This window comes from Diorhabda sublineata, chromosome 10, assembly GCF_026230105.1.
Source record: "Diorhabda sublineata isolate icDioSubl1.1 chromosome 10, icDioSubl1.1, whole genome shotgun sequence".
Classification (NCBI taxonomy): domain Eukaryota; kingdom Metazoa; phylum Arthropoda; class Insecta; order Coleoptera; family Chrysomelidae; genus Diorhabda; species Diorhabda sublineata.
In genome coordinates this window covers 8,974,775-8,998,271 of record NC_079483.1, presented here as the reverse complement: position 1 = coordinate 8,998,271, position 23,497 = coordinate 8,974,775, and the positions used below count along the sequence as shown (strand labels likewise).

The following is a 23,497-nucleotide window of genomic DNA, read 5'->3' as shown; positions in this document are numbered from 1 at the left end:
ATATCCTTGAAATTATCAGTGTTATGATAAAGTTGAAATTTGCGTATGCTACATGTAACCTATATTTTTTTTTAATTGCATACTTAATATACACTACAAAAGTTCTCTCGATTTTATAAATATTCTAATAAAAAAACTGCGATAAACTCATTTAAGCTAGCTTGATTTAAAAAAGAAGCATACCACTCTGTACGGATAAAACATTTTTATTTGAAAGTTTGAGTTTACCGAGAATTAATTGATTTGTACACTTTGTATAATCATGTTATCATTCATTCACGTTTATACTTAATTTCCGTTATCGGTTATCACTAGTTGTTTATAAATTTATCCCTTATCGTTTTCCCAAATAATTACCGATAATCAATTTTTTATACCTAAGCCTTTGTTTTTCTCAAAGTAAAATTTATTTTCCTGTTTTCTCTATTCTTCAATTTAAAAATAACAGCAGAATGGCTATAACACCTGTACAGGTGCATGTACTGGAAGATATATTAAGGAAAATATATAAATTCACGGAACGACATTTAATTGCGTTCAAATAGTACACGGATCTACACTTGTGAATACTTCCAAATAATGTAAAAGTCTTAGTTTCTGGAACTTAATACTAAATCAAAACATCTTTATACAATGGATATATCTTCATAAAATAAAAAATCATAATTTTTGGATACAAGAACTGTAACTTATTTTCTATTGTAGTCTACTTGGCGTTTGTATTGCTGAACGCTCCAAACAATGCGCATGGGCGAGTAAGCTTTTTGCTGTAAAACGAATGATCAATTAGACGCAGTTTCCTTTCATTTACTTATCGTGATGTGGGTAGTGTCGCATATGCTCAGTGACAGCTCCAATGAGAGACGGCATTGGACGAGCGATTACATCGGTTCGTTAAGTATTTCTCTCTAGCCGCAGCATAACATCATGGCGGACGCGTCAAAAGCTCACAAGTTGAAATTGGCCAATTCAAGAAAAAGGGTAAGAATTTAATATTTATATTAGGATATAATCGATATTTATTTGATTGTCTAGATAATTTTTCATTAATGGGGCTATAAATTTAATCCCTTTTCTATTTTTCTAAGTATTGTGGCCACATCATCGGCGTTACATGGCGGCCATTTTAAATCATGTCTTTTCTAGAATTTTCACTTTAAATAGAGTATTTTTAGTATTTGGTATTATTATAAATGTGCAATATTTATAGATAAATTAATTATTTTATTGAAACTACATGTAGAATTGTTTTTGGTATGGTATTTAAGTTTTTTTTCCTATTAGCGTCGTTTCTTTAGGTAGGTTTCAAAATTTATATTGCTTACCTATCAATAGTTAATACTGCTAGGTTCTACAAATACCATTATTATAATAAAACATAAAGTATTCTATTTTTAATTTATATTTGGTGAACCAACGTACTTTTTTTGGAAATTTCCCTCGTTTTTTTTAACACCTTTAGTTTAAATTATCTCGTGAATAAAACATGTATGATTCAATTTGTATTTACTTTTCATCCTACTCATAGATAACTAAGATATTTGTTGATAATAATTATAAAAGTTTTCTATATTCCACGATGATGTAATGTCTGCCAGTTTTTTATTTATAATCGGGATTAGTGAACTACAAATTCGTATCACTTTTTATGGACAAATTTTATTCTCAATTTATTAAGTAGCAAATAATCAAATATTAATTCAAGATAACCAAAATTTTTGCTTTTTGAAGCTTCAAGTGTTTAAAAATTAATATATTTTACCGCATTTTGTCAAGAATTTAACTATAATCAACCAGTAAAAGAACTTATATGTAAATATTCACATTTATTGATTATATTTTTTATATTTTCATTAATATATTGTTGATTGATATTACATTGATTAATTTAAACATTTTACATTAGAAAATCTTTTGTGCTTTATTAACTAAGTTTGACACTATTAGTTGAATTTATCTAATTTTCCTTATCTACATATGCATTTTAACAATTATTTTGTCATTGATTGAACTAAGTTTTTAGTTGATTTTCAATTCAAATTTGTAATTTATTTCATTTAGTCATGCACAATGGTCATGCTATAGAATTTTTCACCATCTAAAAAGTGACTAACATTCAGTTAATATATGTGGTGCAAATATAACCAACACAAGCGCTGAAAGAGCAGCTCGTGCAATTAAGCATCCACCCCCTACCATTCTGACGTAAATTTCTTAAGTTCTATGAGATATTAAGTAGATATTTTTGTTAAGAGTTTATCTGTTTGCTAAAAAATCTTGTCTTCTCGGTCGCTGCCTGGAATAAACACTTTGCAACTTTCTTCGATAAAAAAGATCTAATCTGAGTGGTCCTTCGTCTTCTTCACAGCTGTCCTTGATGTATTACTCTGCACTTGCTTACGTGTCTAAGGTATCCTCTTGTGAGTTGTCTCTGAAAGCTTAAGATTTTTTTTTATGTGTTGTATTTTTTTTTAGATTTTATACTAACCTATCTTATCCTATTGATCCAGTTGTCCTCTGTTTTACTTTGCCTTTGGGGCGATCAGTGTTACTATGAGTGTCTGTATATCCTGCAGCATATTCAATAGCTCAGGCGTTTCTTGTCCTGCTGGAGATAGCGTTTTCTTAGCAGCTAGCTCGTAGCTACCTCCAGGTTGTGTAGTAGTGTCTTTTTTTATTCACCCATATTTATCTTTGTGTGGTATAGATATCTCAATTTTTTGTAGGATTGTTCTTCTATGGACTCTATTATATTTGTAGTAATTTTTGGATGTTATCAGTGTTTTTCTGTATACGGCTCATTAGTTGCTATAATTTCTTTGATTTTTGTCCATTTTCCTCAGTTTGATTTCAATGTCTTTTCTATCTATACTCGCTAATGAGCATCATTATTTTGTTTAGTGATTTTCCCTGTGTGGGTTCCAATTTAGTACTGGGCATCGATTTTCCTCTGCACTAGCTGCTTCTTTACCGCTTTCCACATGAGTGAGGAAAATGTTCGATATTATAATGGAGCGGCCCTGTGTAATGCCCTCCCAATATATACCCATAAATGTACGATTTTTGGGTCTTCTGTACAGGTTTCCAACGTAGAGACACTTTCTTAACATTGTAACATATTCTATTTTATCTATCTGATTTACTTTTCAAATCATGCCAGAAGATTTTTTATAAAAGTCAGGAGCTTGTCCAATTTGTTATTTTTTTCATTATTTACGTTTTTTGCATAAAAATTGTAATAGTAACTAATTTTTCAGTTTAAAGAATTACAAGAGCTCAAAAAGAAAAAAGATGCTAACAGCACTTCTGATTCACCTGTGGATCTGGTACAAGATCAAACACTTATTGATAGCTCAACAATATCAGCTCGCAGTTTCGCCGAAACAATACCCGCAACTGGCAATACGTGCATTCAGTTACCAAATTATTTTACTGACGTAAATAACTGTGATAATTCCGTGTTTTTTGATAATTTACAACAAGATGTCGGTGTTAGAGAAAGTGCGGACACTGAACGCACAAATCCTGATGAAAAACCACATGAATTGGAAATCGAAGCTAATTTTATTAATGATAATTATAAACTATTCAATCAGCTTAACCCGCACAGCTATGTAAAAGAAACTCAACAAATCATTAGACCTCACGCAGATTCTAATGTTGATTCAAACGACCAATTTATGCATTATGCAGATAATAAAAACGAGTTTTCCGCAGACAAACAAAATATCTGTGATTACTTCCAAGAACAGTCTCAGCAAGTAACTGATGCTGAGAACGAAGCCATTAAAAATGAAATTATAGAAAATTCTAGTATAGCTATCGAAGGAGTATTAAATTCTAACGTACATAGTTTATTAAATTTATCTGACCACATGGCTATGGAATCATACGACAATTCCAATTCAATTACCGATTTGGAAAAAAGGAACATAGAATTAGCGACGTCTTTAGAACAAGAAAAAGCTCTATTGGAGCAATACAAATTTAAAATAAATGAATTGAATTTAAAAGTTGAGGAACTAGAGAATGAACGTTCAAAAACATCTGATTTAACTGAATTTAAAAAGTTGAAAGAAGAGTTGCAATGTCATACTCAAACTATACGGTTGCTGGTTGCCGAAAAAGCAGAATTATCAAATAGTTTAGCACAATTGGAAATCAGTTTCAAAAAGAAGGATTGCGAATGCAGCGAACTCCAAGCGAGACTTAAAGCCTCTAGATCGAGAGCGTTTGAATTCGAACAAGAATTGAATAGCTTAAAATCCGAGAAACTACATAAAGAAAATAACGGACACGATCAAGATCAAATAATAAGAGATTTACAAAAAAAATTGACCGATTTACAATCAGAAAAAGACGAACTAGCACAAGATCTTCTCGAGGTCCAAGAAAAATTCAAGAAAGCCACAGAGGAGTTGATAAATTGCCAGAAATCAAATTCAGAACTATTTAGTAAATTATCTTTAGCTGATGTTAAAATTCAACAACTTTCCAATGCTGATAATCTAAATACGGGCGCTATGGTCGAGAACCTCACTCAAGAAAAAAATAATTTGGAAAAAGAAGTGGCCACTTTGAACAGTATGTTGACTAATGTTACAAAAGGTATGTACTGATTTATTTGATTTTACTTTGGTTAATTTTCTGTTGATGATTATTACAATTACAATCTAGTCCTTCAAACCGGATATAAACCAGCTACCTACAGAAGGATTGAAAGACTAGAAAGTGTAATTGTGAGTGTTGGTGGTGTGATATAGGAAATAGTGTGTTCAGTATGAATTCAATTTACTATATTATGTTTCTTGGTGAAATCTTTATTCAGTAATTTAGCATCCACATTATAATATTGTTTCGATGGTTTGCGAGGTCACAATTTATCTTCTTTTGGTGAAAGTTTAGGAGTTGTTGATTAATTCAATACTTTAAATTGTAAACTTTCGAAATTGATCATGCAGTTTGATTTTCGGGAACAAAAAGAAGTCATTGGGTGCTAAGTCAGCGCTGTATGGTGAATTATTGATCAATTATATTTTTTAGCCGCTTGAAACCCTGTATAGTCAGTCAACTTTAATAATCTGGCTGATTTGTGGAACAGCTCTGTGAGAATTTGGAATTTTCGTTATTATTGGCCAACAGTTGTATACATTGGGACCATTTATTTATATGTTTTTTTACAAACAACCTGTCAAATTTGGTTCCCCTGAAAAAATCTACACCACAGAAAAATATATGAATTTCATAAAAAAAAAAGTTATGATTTATGATGATATTAAAAAGTCATAAAAGGTTATCAAATCTACAAGAGAAATATTTTCCATATTCTTTTTTTATAAATCGTCAGTGAAAACAAGTGAAATCTGATGATTTTTTTTAGATTTCCTGGTGTCAAAAAAAAACAAGGGAACAGCGATAGTATAAAATTACCTATTTAAATTTAAAACATATTTTAATGATTCACTATTACTCCGAAATATATTCAAATAGGGGTAATTATATTCTACTAAATTAATAGATGATTGCCTAAATTCAAATTTGTGAATTGTTTTAAATAGTTTTTGACAAATATTTTGGTCCCATTTTGTATGAACCAAGTTATTTGTAGGCATTACATCTTGTCAAATTAATTTTCTTCTATAGAACTTTTTATGCCCTTTCGAAAACTGGAATATTTGGATTTCAGTTTTCATTCTCCTTTTATCAATTCTTTCCACTCTTTCCAGTTGTACTACTTCATTTTTCTGCTGTATTGTTTTTTGTCTTTCTTCTTCCTGTGGTACTTGTCAAGTTTACCCGAGTCTTTACTCTTCCTTTTCTTTTATTGGGCTGTGTGGTGTTCTTTTTATGTCTGTACCAGTTTAAACATTTTTTAACTATTTTGTTTCCTTACTTTACAATTACCTCATTATTCGTCCTATCAATCATTGTTTTCCCTATTTTCCTTAGTTTTTTATCTATGCTGCTACTATTCTATTAAGATTTTTTTAATTGCCCAAATTTCACTTCCATATGTGTTATCATGTTGTATACTTTTATATTTTTGTTCTCTTCTATTTTTTTTTTCGAAAGTTGTCTTATTTAGAGACGAATTAATTTTATGAATTAAATCTATTGTTAATTTTTGTGTTTTAGAACGAAATGAAACCACCACATACTATCAACACTACACAGAGGAACTCAATAATCAACTTTTAACCCTCCAAGAACAATATCAACGGTTACAACAAGAAAATGAAAATCTATCCGTACAAGAACAGAACAGAATTCGCCATATAAGTGATTTAGAACGACAACTGCAAGTTATACAAGACGAACGGATCACATTTCCTCCAAGTAATTTAACAGATTCAAATTTGAAAACTGAATTGGAGGCTACAAGGGAGTTGTGTGTACAACTTCAGGTATATTAACTGTACTTTACACAACATGTTAATGTTTTTGCTACCAATTTGTAATTACTTTTTTTTGAGCATATTTTTTTATCAAATTTCAACTTGTAAAGCTTTTGACATATTTTAGCATAGAAATTACTGAAATTCCATCAATTTTACCAACCGATTTATTTAAATTTCTCTATGCAGTTACTGACGCAGAGGAGTAAACCTCTGTTTTTAAAAAAAATCCCTATTGACAAGGTGTAAGTAATCGTGCCCATGTCATGAAAGGTACTTGGGTTAAAGTACTATAAACGATACCCTTGGGACCACTGGCGAAGGCCCATTGAAGAATAGCCTTGTCCTCGTAAGCGGGGCTCTGCGGGGATGGACTGCATATTTCCCTAGCTACTCGTGGGATTCAATATGAAACATAATCGATACAACAAACCAAACTACCCTTACTCTTACAGACCCTCACCATGGGCCTATGATGATTATTCTTATGGACGGGATCATAGATCTCAATCTTGGACGAACGGTTCGAGAGCTCCAAGTCCGCCGAGGTCTCAAAGATGGAGACCTCCACCGCCGAAACGTAAACAAAACGGCGGATCGCATTCCGATGCGAAAAAATCGAAAAAAGACGATAAACCTTCAGGTATACAAATGTTTGTAACAACTGCGGAATTTCCAACTACAAGTTTAACCGAAGAACAATTGGAACTATTACAAACCTCAATTCTAAACGAAATTACAAAAATTGCCGCCGAAGATTTCCATCCTCAGTTTCTAGATTGCTTCAAACGAAGAGGCAATCTTATCATCGTTTGCAACAACCAAGATAGTGTGAATTGGCTGAAGACAACAGTGCCTAGTTTAGCCCCTTGGGAGGGTGCTCAATGCAAGGCTTTAGAACCTAGCGAAGTACCAAATTTGATGGATATTCTTATAACTATACCTGGAGAATTGGATGCTGATACTTTACTACATCGGATCGAAAAACAAAACGAAGACATCCAAACGGCCAATTGGAATTTGACTAGCAAAAAACAGGACGAATCCAAGAAAAATACCACGTATACGTTTGCCGTTGAAGAGAACGTCGTCGAACAAATTAAAAAATTAAATTACAAACTTTTCATCAACTTTTCAAGAATTCATGTCAGATATTTGGGTTCTTTGAGATCGAAAGATAAAAGCAAAAGCGAAAACGACGAAGTAAAAACTGACGAAGCGGAAGAAAAAACCGAAGGAGCGGAAATAAAAACAGAAAACGCAGATGCCGCAACCGAAGAACTCAATATCGATCCGGAAGAAATAGTTGGATCATTAACTAATGAAGAACTCAAAGCTGTCACTGATGCAAATTGATGAAATTACTTTTTTAGATCCATTTTCAAAATTTTTTTCTATTTTTAAATAAACTTTTCCATTTTTTCAAATGATTTCAAAATATTGCTTTTTAAAGAGGAGTAAACCTCGTAAAACCATCCCCATTACTAAGGTGTGAGTAATCGTGCCGAAGGTATGTAAGATACTTGGGTTAACAGTATCAGAAACGATACCCTTGGGACATCAGGCGCAATCCCATTGAAATTTAGCCTTGCCTCCGTAAGCGGGGCTCTGCGGAGGTGTACTTCTATTCCCTAGCTACTCGTGGGACATAATATGAAACCTAATTATCGCAATCAATCAAACCAACCGTATTCGGGAGCTTCAGGAGCATACCGAAGAGCGGGAAACTCTCCAAGAGGAAAATTTTCAAGAAAAAGATCGGGACCAAGACCTCCGCCGTGGGCAGATAAACCTCGCGGTCGTTATTATAGATCGCCTAAAAAATCCAGTAGCTCTACTTCGTCTTCTAAACTTTCTGGAATACAACTTATGGTGGCTTTAAACGATTATCCGAAGCTTGTAATGACCGACGATCAGTTAACTCTATTGGAAGATCAAATATTGGAAGCAATCGATAGAATTGAAGATGCTAATTTCAGACCGCAATTTTTGGATTGCAAAAGAGAAACTGGTTCTTTATTAGTACGATGTAACAACGATTCCACTGTTTCTTGGTTAAAAGACACGGTACCGACTCTAAATTTATGGGAAGGAGTAGAATTAAAAATAATCGATTCGGTACCAACGACAAAAGACGTTTCCAAAGTAATAGTACCAGTGAATTACCCTTTGAACTTTTTCACAACGGAACAATTAGATAAATTACAAACTGATATTCTGAAAGAAATCGATAAGATCCCGATTGGAAGCTTCATGCCTCAATTCATAAGTTGTATCAAAGATCGAGGAGCGTTAAAATTCAATTGCAACAATTTACCGAGTTCCGAATGGTTAAAAACGACCATACCGACTTTGGAAAATTGGCAAGACGTGGAAATGTTGATCTTAGATCCTGAAGCGATACCGGTAAGGAGTACTTTACAATTATGGATTCCGGGACCCGTAGAAGAACCAGATCAAGTACTAGAAAGATTGGAACGGCAAAATAAAGGATTAAATACGCAAGATTGGCAAATATTGAGTAAAAGCGTAGAAGAAGGCGGTCAAAAATTGTTTGTTACAGTGGACGATTCAGTTTTAGACGCACTAAGAAAAATCGATTTCAATCCTTTCTTGAATTTCACCAGAGTTAAAATTAAACGTTTAGGTCGATATAAACCTCGTCAACAGAAGAACGACGATAAAAACGAAGGACCCGATACGGCGTACATCGATTCTAAAGAAGAAAACGAAGATCCGATGTCTGGGGATATCGGTGAATTTACAGCCATAGATGAGGTAACTGGAGATGCAGATACAGAAGAAACTACCGTTAAAAAGGAAGAAAATTAAATAGGACCGTAATTCAAAAAAATATCGAGGAGTAAACCTCTTTTTATTAAAAAATCCCCATTACTAAGGTGTAAGTAAATCGTGCCAATAGTATGAAAGGTGCTGGGGTTACAAGTACCGTAAACGATACCCTTGGGAAATCTGGCGTAATCCCATTGTATATTAGCCTTGCTCCTGTACGCGGGGCTCTGCAGGAGTCGACCATTTTCCCTAGCTACTCGTGGGACTACTTATGGATAGACATAGTTTTAATTCGAATATGCCCGCATATTCCGGAAGATATAATAATAATAATAATTCATCGTACTCACAATATTCGAGATCGTCGTCGCAATCGTACGACAGAAATTTTAATTCGCCTTTTCAGTCTCAACAGAGATATTCCGATTCGAATATATCATTTCAAAAACCCAACAACTTTTCATCTCAAAGATCCGTATGGAATACTAATATCACAAATTCGATACCGTCGTTATTTTCTCAACCTACCATCAATCCGAACGCATGGCAAAGTAACCAAAATCCTATATCGGGTAATAACCCGGCATGGATAAATAATAGAAATAACGATAATTCTCAATTCTGGATGAACAATAAACCGAATTCGTGGAACGGCAGAAGCAATTATCAAAATAATTCGAGAAACGATAGGAAACGCGCGAGGAATCCGCCAGGTAATAACGCCAATCGAAATCAAAGCGGAGAAATGAAACGTTTCAAAAAATCTTCGCAATCTACCGAAGATAATAAATCGAATTGGAGGAGAAAACGTAGGCGAACTAGACCTACCGGAAACGCTTCTCCGAGTACAAACAAAATTAAAACAGATAACGATACTTCGAATACAACAAAAACACAAATTGAAGGAACTTTGGTTACGATAACAAAAAAAGAATTTCCTTTAAAAAGATTTACTAATAAAGAAGCCGAAGAACTTTTCGCGGCGTTCAAATCCGAAGCTATAAAATTAGATCCGAACGGCGCGCTCATCAAAAACGTTCAAACGAAAAAAGGTTCACTTCACGTGGTATGTAAAAACGAAGACGGCGTCGAACATGTAAAAACTATAACGGAAACTTTAACGCCGTGGGAAGGTAATAATTTGAGAGTAACGCTTCCGGTTATTAAAGGTGAAGAAAAATTGATAAACGTAGTAACGAGTAATTTTCCATTCGATAAATTCACATCGGAACAAAGGGAGTTATTGGAAAAAGCGTTGGAAAAACAAATGAATAGCATACCGGAAGGCGAATTCTATCCGGAATTTTTGGATTACTATAAAAGAGGTGGAACCATGTTGATGGTTTGTAATAACGAACAAACGGTTAACTGGTTGCACGAAACCGTACCGAAATTGAAAGCTTTCGAAGGCGAACAACCTCGAACCATCGACGCTAACGATTTAACTTGTTATTTCAAAATTAAATTTTTCTTACCCGCCAGTTCGGATAATCTCGATACGACGTTCGAGCGGATAAATCGACAAAATCAAGGTTTGGATACGAAAAGTTGGACAATAATTCGTAAAACCGAATCGGAAAAAGGCGTACAATTGATCGCTTCAATTGATATGGATGCTTACGATCACTTGAAAAAAAATAGGATGAGATTGTTTTTGAATTTCGGAACGATAGACGTTAGATATATAGGATTATTAAAAGGACCTTCAAATCTTAAACAACCTGAAATTGAAACGATCGAAAAAGAAAACGACGATGAAGATAAAAATGATATAAAAGTAGAATCGGCTTAATTACATGCCGATCATAAATAAATTACATAAACTACACTTTATATAAATTATTTTTAATATTTTTTTAAATAACTTATTTAAAGGAGCCGTTAATGTGTTTATAGTGAGGAGTAAACCTCTTTTTTTTTTTAATTAATCAATTTAAAAAAAAATCACCAATACTAAGGTGTACGTTTCGTGCCAACGGTATGAATGGTACTGGGTTATAGTACTTTGAACGAAACTTTCGGAGAAGTTGGCGATTTTCCGAAATAATTATTTGCCTTTTTCTTGTAATCTGGGCTCTACAAGAAACGACGTTAACGTACCCAGATACTCGTGGGATTAAATATGGAGATACATGATTCGAAAACTGCGATACCGAATAGTGGAGATAAGAAAAGATTATCCGGAGCGCAAAAGAGGAAAGTTAAAAGATCTAATACCGGAAAAGATAACTTCTTTGTCGAGGATAATATCGAATATTTGGTTGTTCCTGAGGGATATCCGGAGAAGAAATTATTCGACGGACAATTCGAACAACTTAAATTTGAAATTACGAAACGTTATCCCGATGTTAGGAACGTTAATAAATACAAAGGTGGATTAAGGATAAATTGCAATTATTTATTCACTTATAATCAATTGAGTGATTTGATCATTGAAAAAAAAAATCTATTCAGTATAAAATTGAAGATAATAGATTTAAAAGACGTACCGGTATTTAAAAAAATTATGTTTTCGATACGGAACTTTCCGGAAGATCCGGATACGATTTTGAAAAAAATCGAAAATGAAAACGAATATTTGATCGTGAAAAATTGGCGGTTGATTCATAAGGAGATGAATGAAAATTCACGGAGACTTGTGTATTCCATAGACGAACAGAGTATAAAAAATTTAGAAGCTAATAATTTTCAATTTGTCGTTAATAATCAGAAAATAAAAATCGTTCTGTTGGATCGGAGAAAAGACGTTAAAATCCGTTGAGTGCTTATTTCCCGTATCAGATTGTAAACTTTTAATTTTTTTTATGTTTCGTGTTTTCTTTTTAAACTTCACTATGTAGGATGTATTTAATAGAGGTAAGTATTTGAAACTAGAACGTTTGGCGTTAGATTTAATATTATTGATCGACTTTTTTAGGATATAGTTTCTATAATTATCACAATTTTGCTGTGTAACTGAGATGCGTCGAAAATATTTGGAAAACTGATTCGTTCGACGGATGTAAATGGTGAGTACAAAATTTTTTATCAAACCCCAATATATTTTTTTTTATTACAATTTCTATTGGTTGTGTGTATTTGCCAGATTTGCGTCCGTTGGCATTGCGTTTTTAATACCATGGGAAAATTGACTTTATTTTTGATAAAAAAAGTCGTTGTTTCGAAAATTTTAATTTTCGAACTAAGCAGTTTGTGAAAAAAATTGTTTGGAAGACTTTTGTATTTCTTTTTGATAAGTGCTATTTGTACTGTTATATATTTATACACGGTGTCATGAAATGGCATGTTTTTACTCTATATTGTGTGTATTTATGTATATTATAACGAAAATTTATACAACATGTTATAAAATTAATATGTTTTTAAATAAAATTGTGTGAAATTTGACTGGAAACCTACTTGCACGTCCTGTGTGGAGGATAAAGTCACGAAGAGGATTTGAATGTGGAAAAAAAACGTGAACATTGACATCGAGATTTTTTTTCTCGACTAGAAAGTGGACAAAATTCAAATTTTTTTTCTTCAGCTGTTTTAATAATTAGTACAGAAAAAGACTCTTGTATACTCAGTACGTCTCGCGACGAGTTTTATCTTGACATTATTTTTTTTTATATTAGTTTTGTTATTTCGAATGAAAATCGATTAACTGGAAAGTATACAAGGAAAATTTTTACATTTGGAGGTTATGTTTTTGGTATTTATTACTGAATTCGAGTATCCCTAAGATGATGTGGATCCTAGTATTCAACTAGTTTATCAATGGATGTTTCACCTTTTCCTCTAGATTTGAATTTCGAAAGGTGTCCGTACAACAGTTTAAACTGTTAGTACAAACTTGCTTCGATTAATGCATATTTCTGATTGTAGTTCTCCTTTTAGTTTAAATGCTTCATAGAGAGATCTAAAAAGATGATTGTGCTTCCTCCTCTACCAATTTTGAGGTGTTATCTCGATACTAGCAGCTCTTGCATTCCCCTGGGTAACCCCATGGTTCTATAGAACCTGGCATTCAACAAGATTGTGGATGGATGTTTCCTTTTCAATTTCACGGAAACCGTACCTTTTCCAGTAAAGTTTCTGCTGGAGTACATTCAGGATAAGTTGTTCTATTGATACTATTAGTACAACTTCGTGCTGTTTAATGCGTATTTAAAGTTTAGAAGGATGGATTGTACCCCCTGCTCTACTATCCATGAAACTAGCAGTTCTTGAATGGAAACTGCACCTTTTCCACAAGATTAGAGTTTCTGGAAGTTCTGTGAAACATACTATTACAAACAAATTTTTGATCGTGCTTCCTCATCTACTCAGTTTTTGAAGACAATCTTTGAAACTAGCAGTTCTTCTATTCTTCTGTATAATCTTGCATTAAACAAGTTCATAGATAGATGTATCCTCTTCAGACCAAAATAGGAGTTTATGGAGTTGTTCTTTCTTTGGATTGTAATTTTTCAGTAGTAGATTCGTTTCTTTTCCCTATTAAGTTGCTCCTGTAGTCCAATATTGTATTGATATGGAGTCTTAAGAAAATCTATGGCCTCCAGAAGAATGTTTTAGTCTATTTCTTTGCTAAATTATTAGCTTAGGTCCTTTAGTCTTCGCAACAATATGTTATGGAAATTATTTCGGAAGATTTTAGCACTTTCATTATTGCCTTCCATGATGTTTATTTCCCGCTTTCTGTAATTTACATTCAGGTGGGTGCCTTTCCCTCTCCGCTTGGAATGTATTGAAAGTTTTATTCAATCTTGCAGAATTTTTTGTTCCAAGCTTATAAACTTTTAGTAGCAACCTTTGGAGGCAGGTAACATAACCTAAAAATTTGAAATATTCCTGGGTTAATCGATTCTCATTGGGTTATAATATAACTGTGTCATATTTGAATAAAAACTGGCTAAAATCCTTGGATATTTCTGACATTTTGTTATTAAAAACTCGTCGTTGATGTAAAAACACAACGAATTCGTTGACGTGTTGTAGTCTTTCAAGTAAAACTACGCTGGGACTAAAATTGAACGCCGAAGTTCCTTTAAATAAATAGGCTGTTGATCGTCGAAAGGATTTCATTTTGAATTTTGTTCACCGTATGTTTATTTAGTGTTGAATCCAGGACGAATATTTCGCCTATACAGGAAGAGGATTATTCGAAGACTTCGGCGATTGTTTTATCGCTTTTTTTTTCCTAAAAAAACGTCGACGATCTTGATCGTCCGATAGACATCTTTAAAAAAAAGAACTGCGATTAGTTCATGGACAGGTTGTGATTTTTTTGGGGGACATTTACCATAAGAGAATTGGTAACTGAAGATTTATATCGAGATAGATAGAGACACGAGAGATGAAGTGTCTTCCAAGATTTCTAATCGATTTTTGGCAAAAAGAACACGAGGTTAATATTCCATATAATGTAATAATAAAATGCGTCGCTTTTATAAAAACGGGAATGTATACTAAATGATTTTAATTCTGTAGCAGGTCTCTCTCATGGAAACTGCACGACTACCGCTATGAGAATATTGAACAGAAGACATTGAGATGCGCCTACAAATTTCAGAAGAGATGGAATTTGTAATTTAATTCGAATGAAGTTGTTGAAATTAGACCTATATGCAAATTAAGTATCGATATTGGTATAAACCAAACATATTTCTTCGGAATTCTGTGTAATTGAACTTGACATACTCATTTTTTCAAAATTAATATTTGATTTATATCTTTATGTAAACATAATTTGCATATTCAATTTTTTTAGTTGAAACGATTCCGTTTTGTTGCTTTTATTAAAAAAAAATATTCAAGTTATAATTCAGTTAATTGATACAATTTTTCCCGGAAAGAATATGGGAAAATCAGTATGAGAAAACAAAATGGACAAACATTGGAAAATTTTTGATGTACAAATATTTCCGTGTCTGGAAGAATCATCAACTTTTGACAAATGGACAGACGTCATTTGGAAAAATGTTACTTGTATGGAAAAACATCACGTTGGAAATAATGTTTGTGACAAATCGAATTTTTATATACGAACATTGTTGCAACCTCTACGACTACATCATTGAAGCAGCGAGTGGATAAACTTTAGTTAATATGGTTACAAAAATCATCAGAATCTCAATTTTTGATGTAGAACCAAGTCTTTAACAAACAATTATTTTCCCCTCATGGACAATCATTAACTTTTGGCGTTATTATTTTGGAGAAATATTTTGTTGTATGGAAAAAAGTGTTTTGACTTTGTGGTAAATCAAATTTTGATATATTTACAACGTTATATAACATCTTGGAAAGTGCGAATAGACAAATTTTGGAAATATTATGTTATACACTCCAAAAATCATGGGAAACCCAACGTTTTGATTTAAAACTCAACATCGCTAAATCCCTAAAAGGCAAATATTCTCCCTTATAGAACAATCATCAACTTTTGGTGTATGGACAGAAATCATTACCTTGGAGAAACGTCTCCTTGTGCGAAGACACAACACGAAAAAAATTGTTTTGACCTTTTGGCAAATCAAATTTTGATAAATTTACATCGTTACAACCTCCACTAATATTATGATGCTAGAAAAACATCTTGGGAAATGTGAATGGACAAATTTTGGAAAATATTTTGTTATCAATCAAAAAATCATTTGAATCCCAAATTTTTCATGTAAAAACCGACTTTACCAAACCTCCAAAAACCCCTAGAACAATCAAAAACCTTTGATTTAAGGAAGGGTATAATTAAATTGGAAATCTTCGTTGTATATATTTTGTTGTATGGTGAAACAGTCATAGGAACCCTAAAAACTGTTATGATCTACGAACCAATATCTTTAAACCCCCAAAACACCCCCGCGATGGTTATCAACTTTTCGCTTATGGGCAGAAATCATTAATTGGGAAAAATGTTGCGTTGTGCAGATTTATAGTCACTTTTCATACGCCAACATCTTTACACCATGAAAATATCTTTTTCTATCACTTAAATGAGAGAAAGATATTTCAGTTGATTACTGGAGATTTATGTAACTTGACACCTCTATATAGTGGAATAGTTTTCAAAAATATTGGAATGTCGGATTGAAGAAAATCTGAATATTTTTGAAAGTATGTCTTTTTCCCAATGACAGTTAACGAGGAAATGAGATCGAACAGTCCGTTTGGAAGATTTGAGAAAAATTAGGAATTCTACGGCATTAACAAAACTGAACATTATTCAAATATATCGATCGATACAAATGTAAATAAATGTATAAAGCAAATTTGTAAAAATTGTAAATTGAATGTTTATTTTTTACATTTTATAATTTTCTGTAATCACCAAACTCGTTTTCTTTTAGAAAATTGAAAAAATTCAAATTGTATCTCGATTTTGTGGAAAAAAAGACTCATTTTTCATTGAGACTTTCGCGTTTGGTTTGATTATAGAGATATCAATTACAAATTTTTTTAAAATACAATTTTGTTATATAGATATAATATACGAGGTGTGATTAAAAAATATAGTGAATGAATTTGTATTTAAAGCATATTTTTTAACTAGTACATTTCATACAATCACGATTTGAGACGAACAGTGACACATTTTCCGGCTCGTAAATCTACTACTACAGATTTTGGTTTCTGTGTTGATGTAGTAACCTAACCAAAAACGACAAACCAGATGAAAATGTAGAAAAAGTGAACTGACAACGTCGTTCAAACTGATTGTTTTGTTTGCGAACACACCTGAAGAAACTGCAAATATGGAAACTTGTTATTCCATAAGTCTGTTTTGATTCAGAATATTTTGAGTTTTATTCAGTTTTAATTTGCACAAAGAAAATTGACTGAAAAGATGCTTATTAAGGAAAAAATTGATAAAAATAAGTAGAGAAAATTTAAAATATGAATAGAGAACTGGCTTCAAGCGGTCACGAACACAAAAATAAATGGAGCAAAGCAATAGAGTGACACAAAGTCTTTGACCTGTAAGACTTGTTGAGATGTTTTCTAAATATAAAGTCTTATGCACAGATTCACATTTATGCCTCTTATGATATAAAGAATCTACTAGAAAATTAACGTTTTGACACCATTCCTGATAGTGAAAATTCCACGACTGATAAAACCTTCCAGTCAAGGATGCAACATTAGAATTGTTATTCAAGGGTAGAAATATGGAAGATTGATTCCAATTTTATTGAATAATTCAACGTATTTTTTAGTAACACCTCATACAGTATGGATACCAATGTCTGTATAAAAAAATTTGTGATTAGAGTAGTAAGTTGGAATTTGATACTCATACTGAACACACTGTTTACTCACAATTACACTGCATGACGCGAACCAAGTTATCGTCTTCAGAGACTGAAGGTAGACTAAAACGTAATAACTTGACTGACCAGTTTTATACTAAATTTTCCCACCAATAAACCTTCTTTCGCGAAAATTAATTCCAGCGGGAATCTTTACATTTATTCCTTGGCTATTAAACTATAGAGTGGATTGTAAGGAATTGACCTTTCTCTTTATTCAATCTACTCTTACATTTAACAATTGCAATGCTTTCAAATGCATCCAACAATTGATTATTGGATATATTTTAAATATGTGCTCTTTAAACCGGACAATAACGGATTTTTTAGTCTGTCCTATAAACTTTACGTCACCAGCATTACAGCTAATCCTAAGGATAAAATACCGAATTTAGAAAAGAGTGATATATGTTAAATTAAGCTGTTGTGATTGGGACGGAAAGTATAATGGACAGACAAAGAGATCCGTTATTGTCCAGTTTAAAGAGCATATAACTCATTTAAAATATAGACCCACCGAAAAATCAAGTATTACAGATCATGCTGCCTGTCATAATCATGATTTTTGAAAGCATTTTCATTATTCAATGTAAAAATAGCTTAAATAGGGACAAAGGCCTAATTCCTTTCAGCCAATTCTAGTTTAGTAGTTACGGAATTATCGTGAAGATTCCCGTCAAGCAGGTTTTCTCGCTGGAGAGAGGATTTATTAGTGGGAAAATTTAGTATAAAACAAGTGCGTCAAGTTATTACGTTTTAGTTTACCTTCAGTTTCAGAAGACGATAAGTTTGTTATTGAAATGCGTGTCATACAGCGTAATTGAGAGTGATGGTGTAAACAGTGTGTTCAGATTAGAGGATAAGTCATATAATAATAGGGACCGTCACAATTTGAGACTAATTTCCATTTCAAATTTCATAATTTTGAAATGTTTTTCGGTTTCCAAACTGTATATATGACATTAATTTGTATATGTAAGTGAACCAAATTTCTATATTCTACTTTTGAGTTTTCAAAGATTATTATCGCAACTTCTAATCGTCGCTTTTTGTAACATACTAAACATTAGGTCATTCAGGACATTCTGTAATTGCGTAATCATATAGATAACAGACGGAAAGAACGTTTAAAAATTGCGACAAATAATTTTGAGAATATACGAAAAATGATCCACTTTAATTTTGTGGTACAGTAGAGCGTCAAGTATCTGAATTAATCCTAGGTATGGGTGTTGAGAAAATATATTTTTTCGCTTTTCATTTAGAAATAGAAACTAATTACTATATACAGTAATCCCTCCAAGGTCACGCCCTTTTCTAAGAGCAGGGTTTTTTATACTAGTTACCTTCTTGTGTTTCGAAATAACAATATATAATAAAGTTTTTGTAATGAATTTAAAAACTATCGAACAAATTTTCATACCAACTTCATTAATAGTTGGAATACTTCATAAAGACGGTTTAAGTATGTTGAGGCTTTTCCTGTTGATTGAGGAAAAGAAACGCCACTCTTTAATATTTAAATAACACATAGATGTTCGAAGGCGAGTTTCGAACCTTCTCTCTCGTTTTTATGATCAATAGTCAACAAAGACAAAAATGCGACGTTGCCGTTGTTGAGAAAATAATTTCCAAAATACCGAAACTTCAACAAACTACAGTACATTTCATCAAGTGTTTGTGTAAGCCGGTCGAAATATGGTGTCGAGCTACATGGAAACTTCCTTAATTTCTTAACATTACATGGAGGGATATGTGAATCTATTCAGTACCCTTATCCATATTATTATTTACTTAATTCAAATGTTATAGCAAAAAATTAACCCGCGGCGAAATCAACTCGAAGGAAATAAGAGAACGTGTGGGAGCGAGGAATAGAACATAGTTTAGTCTCCCAGCCACCACTAAAATCACGTTTAATGGCTTGGAGAACGAAAAAGCGGATCTATCGCACATATCTATGCCCGGCAAGACCTGGGTGTCTGAACAGCCGTGGGAGAGAATGAAGGCCGTTTACAGCCTGGATAACCGAGCAAACGATGGCTGGATGATGTTGAAGAGGATCTTCGGGAACTAGGGGAGTGGATCGTGTTGACTGAAGGAATGTAATGGTCAAAGCTCTTTGAAAGCCACTACTACCAGTGGTAGTAGTAGTAGAAAATCAATTGATTCGCGTTCCTCGCTTAGTTGATTCGCCTTACTTACCCTCTGAACAAAATGTTTTCATTTCGTTAACGGATAGTTATCATTGTTCTATTTAATACTTTTCACCCTATGGTATATTAAACATGTACAGGGGTGCTAGTTTTGTATGAAGTGATATCCGTTCGGATAATTGACGCTACACTGTTTTTTTAAAATAGTTTTTAGTATTGTGCGGCTTCGACGTAGGTTAAGATTTATGGCATTAGAGGGTGAGAGTGTATTTTTATAACGTAAGTATTTTAATTGTAAAATCCGATCTAGAGAGTTAAATTCTCTAAATTTGCTTTAATATTGTTTGAACCATGTTAACTTTTGGAAAAAAATTTCGAAAATTTGGCACAATTTTAAAAGTTCGATCAAAGAGATTTGCACCAAAATATTATTTTAGTGGTTTTCAAACTTTGTTACCACTTGATGGCTCTTTTCCTGAGAACATCTCAAGTTATGGATTCTTTAACTGGTAAACTAACAAAAATCATGAAAACCATACAAAAAATTCCTTATATCCACAATTCATTATAATCAGCTTTAACATGAATTTGAGGGATGTTAGATCAAGAAGTACCCAGTTTAGGGATAGAGATCACCATAAATGTTTCCTAACAGCGAACAAAAATAAATGGAACCGTTCTGTCAACCTAGTGGACGTCTGAAGCAAAAACTTGATAATACACTAAGAAAGTCTTTGAATATACACTTCATATTCCATACACAGGAAAACGCGAAGGCGCAAGATATTCAAAGAATTGCTTTAGCGCCCGACATTTTCTCCAGATCTGGTCCCTTATCAAAAAATTATCTAAAGAAAATCTACGAAACCGAATCGAAGAGTGTCGAACTAGGATAACAAGAAAGCACAAAGAAACTGCTCCTCATATACAGAGAAACAAACCTCGTTTACCAAAATTTCGATGACACAAGACATTCGAATAATTGCTTTAGCATCCAACATTTTCTCCAGATTTGGTCCCGTGACAAAAAATTCTCAAAGAAAATCTATGAAACTGAGTATAAAAATGGCATAAAAGGTTGGGAACTACTGGGTTAGTTTCAAAGAAGGAAACATTTTGGTTTCTGGTTAAAAAATTTAGTCATGACTTTTTGATTTGATAGAACTTTTAAATTTCATATTTAGGTATTGGACAATATATTTTGGGGTGAATTGAACGAATAGAAGGGGGATTACAAAAAAACAGTTGTGTCTTCTAATTTTATTATATTTATTTATTCATAAAATTAAATTAGCTCAATTGTTTTGAGTTGTGTATACGTTATCCTTTAGAAAATATTGAAATATAAATAAAAATCAGCGACTATGAGCGTTTAATTTGATAAAATGAATGGTTTCGTTTAAAAACAATCGAGCGTGAAGTGAAAAATGTTTAATTTATGTCATTTTGTCATATTGAACTTTAATAGAATTATTTCTTTTATTTATCGAATAATTAAAAAAAAATCAATATTGTAAAATATTATTAAAAACAAATATTCGTAATTTTATTCTCCTGAAAATCACTTCTATAGTGTATTATCTTTGATAATAGTAGATTTCGTTATTTTTAATCTCAACAAAAGAATATATCGTTTTTTTATATTTCAGATGGAAAAAACTGAATTGGAAGAAAACTACACCAAAAATTTAAATGAAAAAGATATGCTTCTAAAAGAATTGGCTGCTAAAAACGATTCTTTGAATCAATTAGAAAGTATGGTCGAACAATTAAGGGGCAATCAACCGGATAGCGTTAAACTGTTGGCAACAATGGAAAGCGATAAAGTAGCTGCCGCCAGGGCCGTACAACAAAACAAAGAACTGAAAGAACAATTGGAAAGTTTAACTGAAGTATTCGCTAAAATGGTATGCGTGATTTTTAATTTAAAAAAGTAGATAATACATAATTTCATTAAAAACAAGTTTGATATTATATGAAAATAACTAGATGAAAGTGATTACTCGTCTTGATCAAACACATGGAATACGTGGGGGTCACCAATATCTAGTTTTAGTAAATTCAATTTTTTATGTGATATAATATCGTATTTTTTTAATTTTCAGGACAATGACAAAGTGGAATTAACAGAAAAACTTGGTACCGAGCAATCGAGCAACAAAGATTTGCTAGAAAAATTACAAAAAACCGAATTGCAGTTACAAAGATTAACGGATGCTATAGAAATCAAAGATCGCGAATTGTTCCATTTACGAGAAACCGCTTTGGAATTGAATAAGCAAACTTTACAGCACGAACAGCTAACGGATAGGCTAAGACATTATGAAGCTCAAGACAGTGCCTCTCATTATATTCAAAACGAGCTGCAAGAAGCTAAAAAGACAATAACGAGGCTTACAAACGAATTAAACGATAGGAAAAATCGAGATTGTGAAATACATGAAGAAATAACAAATAGTGATGAAGTTAGCACTTTAAGAAAGCAACTAGAAGAATTAAAAATAAGAAATCGGGAATTGGAAGATAAAAACGATATCGTTGACAATAACAACGATTGCGCGTTGAATAATGAACATATTAGAAAAGAAGAAGCTATGAAACGTTTAGAAGATAAGGTGAAAAGGACGATGCAAGATATCGCCGATTTGACTGAAGAAAAACAAAGATTGGAACATTTAGTTTTACAATTACAAGGTGAAACTGAAACTATAGGAGAATATGTTGCGTTATATCAACACCAAAGGATGATACTTAAACAAAAAGTAAGTTTTTCTTTGATTTGTTACTTTTTATTGTTTACTAATTTTATTCAATTTAAGGCTTTAGAAAAAGATCAACAGTTGAAGCAGCTCGCATCCGACAGAGAGCAAATAAAATCGAAGCTTGAAAAATTGAATAGACTAGTACAACAGTTGTTAGACGAACGAGGCGATTCGAATATTTTAAAAGAATACAAAAAACTGGAAGAAATCGTCGATAGGAAAGAAAGTGAAGAAAACGTTACAGCAGCTAAAGAAATTCTCACGTTATTGTCCGAAATAAAAAGCAGCAATTTAGTTGAACCTAAAGAAGCAACTCATCATTGTCCTTATTGTTCGGGACAGTTGATTACGGTGTAGACAATCATTTACGAAATTTGGGTATATATACTTTTTCAAAATTTTCCAAAACTTTTCGGCGTATCGAAGATATTTATTTAATAGATCTGTAGATATAATATTGATTGTAAAATTGCTCCAAAGTTGCTTAAATATCGAAAAAACGATATTCCAATTTTTGGTATTTGATTTACTTGTTTGATAATACTAATTTGATCGTAACCAAAGTCGAATAACGTTTTTCGAGCGCAACTTTGAAGTAATTATTTTCATTTTTAACATAATTTCATTACATTCACGTTCAAGTGAATAAATTCACCACTTTTCGTCATTCTTTCGTTAATATTGGCGTTTTTTTTTAATTTAATTATAGTATAAACTATCGTGGTATTAGTGTACCGGTAAAAATGTGATTTTTGTATATAAATAAAACTTTCTATATAGAAATGATTCTTTTTAACAACACAATGACCGATAGATAACAAATCGTTACATAGACACAATTAACGAAGCCGTGAAATAAAAAGTTTTAGAATAATCAGAGTTAAAATAATCGATTACTACTTCCTGTAAATAATAATCAGAGAATGTTTCTGTTATTTTTTAATAACTGAAATGCGAAAGAATTGTAATCGAAAATTGTCACCGGTTGGTAGGTATTTTGCATGTTTCCTTTTCCCGGAGAAAAAAAAATTCACATAACTATATGGTTATAAGGTCCCTACCTCACTAGGACGCCATGACTACCAATGGTCGTCAAATGA

At 32.5% G+C, this 23,497-nt stretch overlaps 3 protein-coding genes across 3 annotated transcripts; all 3 read left to right on the top strand.

Moving 5' to 3' along the window:
- Positions 1–522: 522 nt before the first annotated feature.
- On the top strand, positions 523–23,327 carry LOC130449986 (golgin subfamily A member 2). Its single transcript, XM_056788144.1, has 6 exons — positions 523–981; positions 3,258–4,608; positions 6,136–6,404; positions 21,285–21,542; positions 21,741–22,397; positions 22,455–23,327. The coding sequence occupies exons 1-6, from the start codon at positions 928–930 to the stop codon at positions 22,752–22,754; spliced, it is 2,889 nt and encodes a 962-aa protein (XP_056644122.1). The 5' UTR covers positions 523–927; the 3' UTR covers positions 22,755–23,327.
- On the top strand, positions 6,804–9,718 carry LOC130449988 (uncharacterized). Its single transcript, XM_056788147.1, has one exon. The coding sequence runs from the start codon at positions 6,804–6,806 to the stop codon at positions 7,749–7,751; it is 948 nt and encodes a 315-aa protein (XP_056644125.1). The 3' UTR covers positions 7,752–9,718.
- On the top strand, positions 8,049–9,718 carry LOC130449987 (uncharacterized). Its single transcript, XM_056788145.1, has one exon. It carries the CDS (start codon positions 8,049–8,051, stop codon positions 9,225–9,227), a length of 1,179 nt encoding a protein of 392 aa, XP_056644123.1. The 3' UTR covers positions 9,228–9,718.
- Positions 23,328–23,497: the final 170 nt, after the last annotated feature.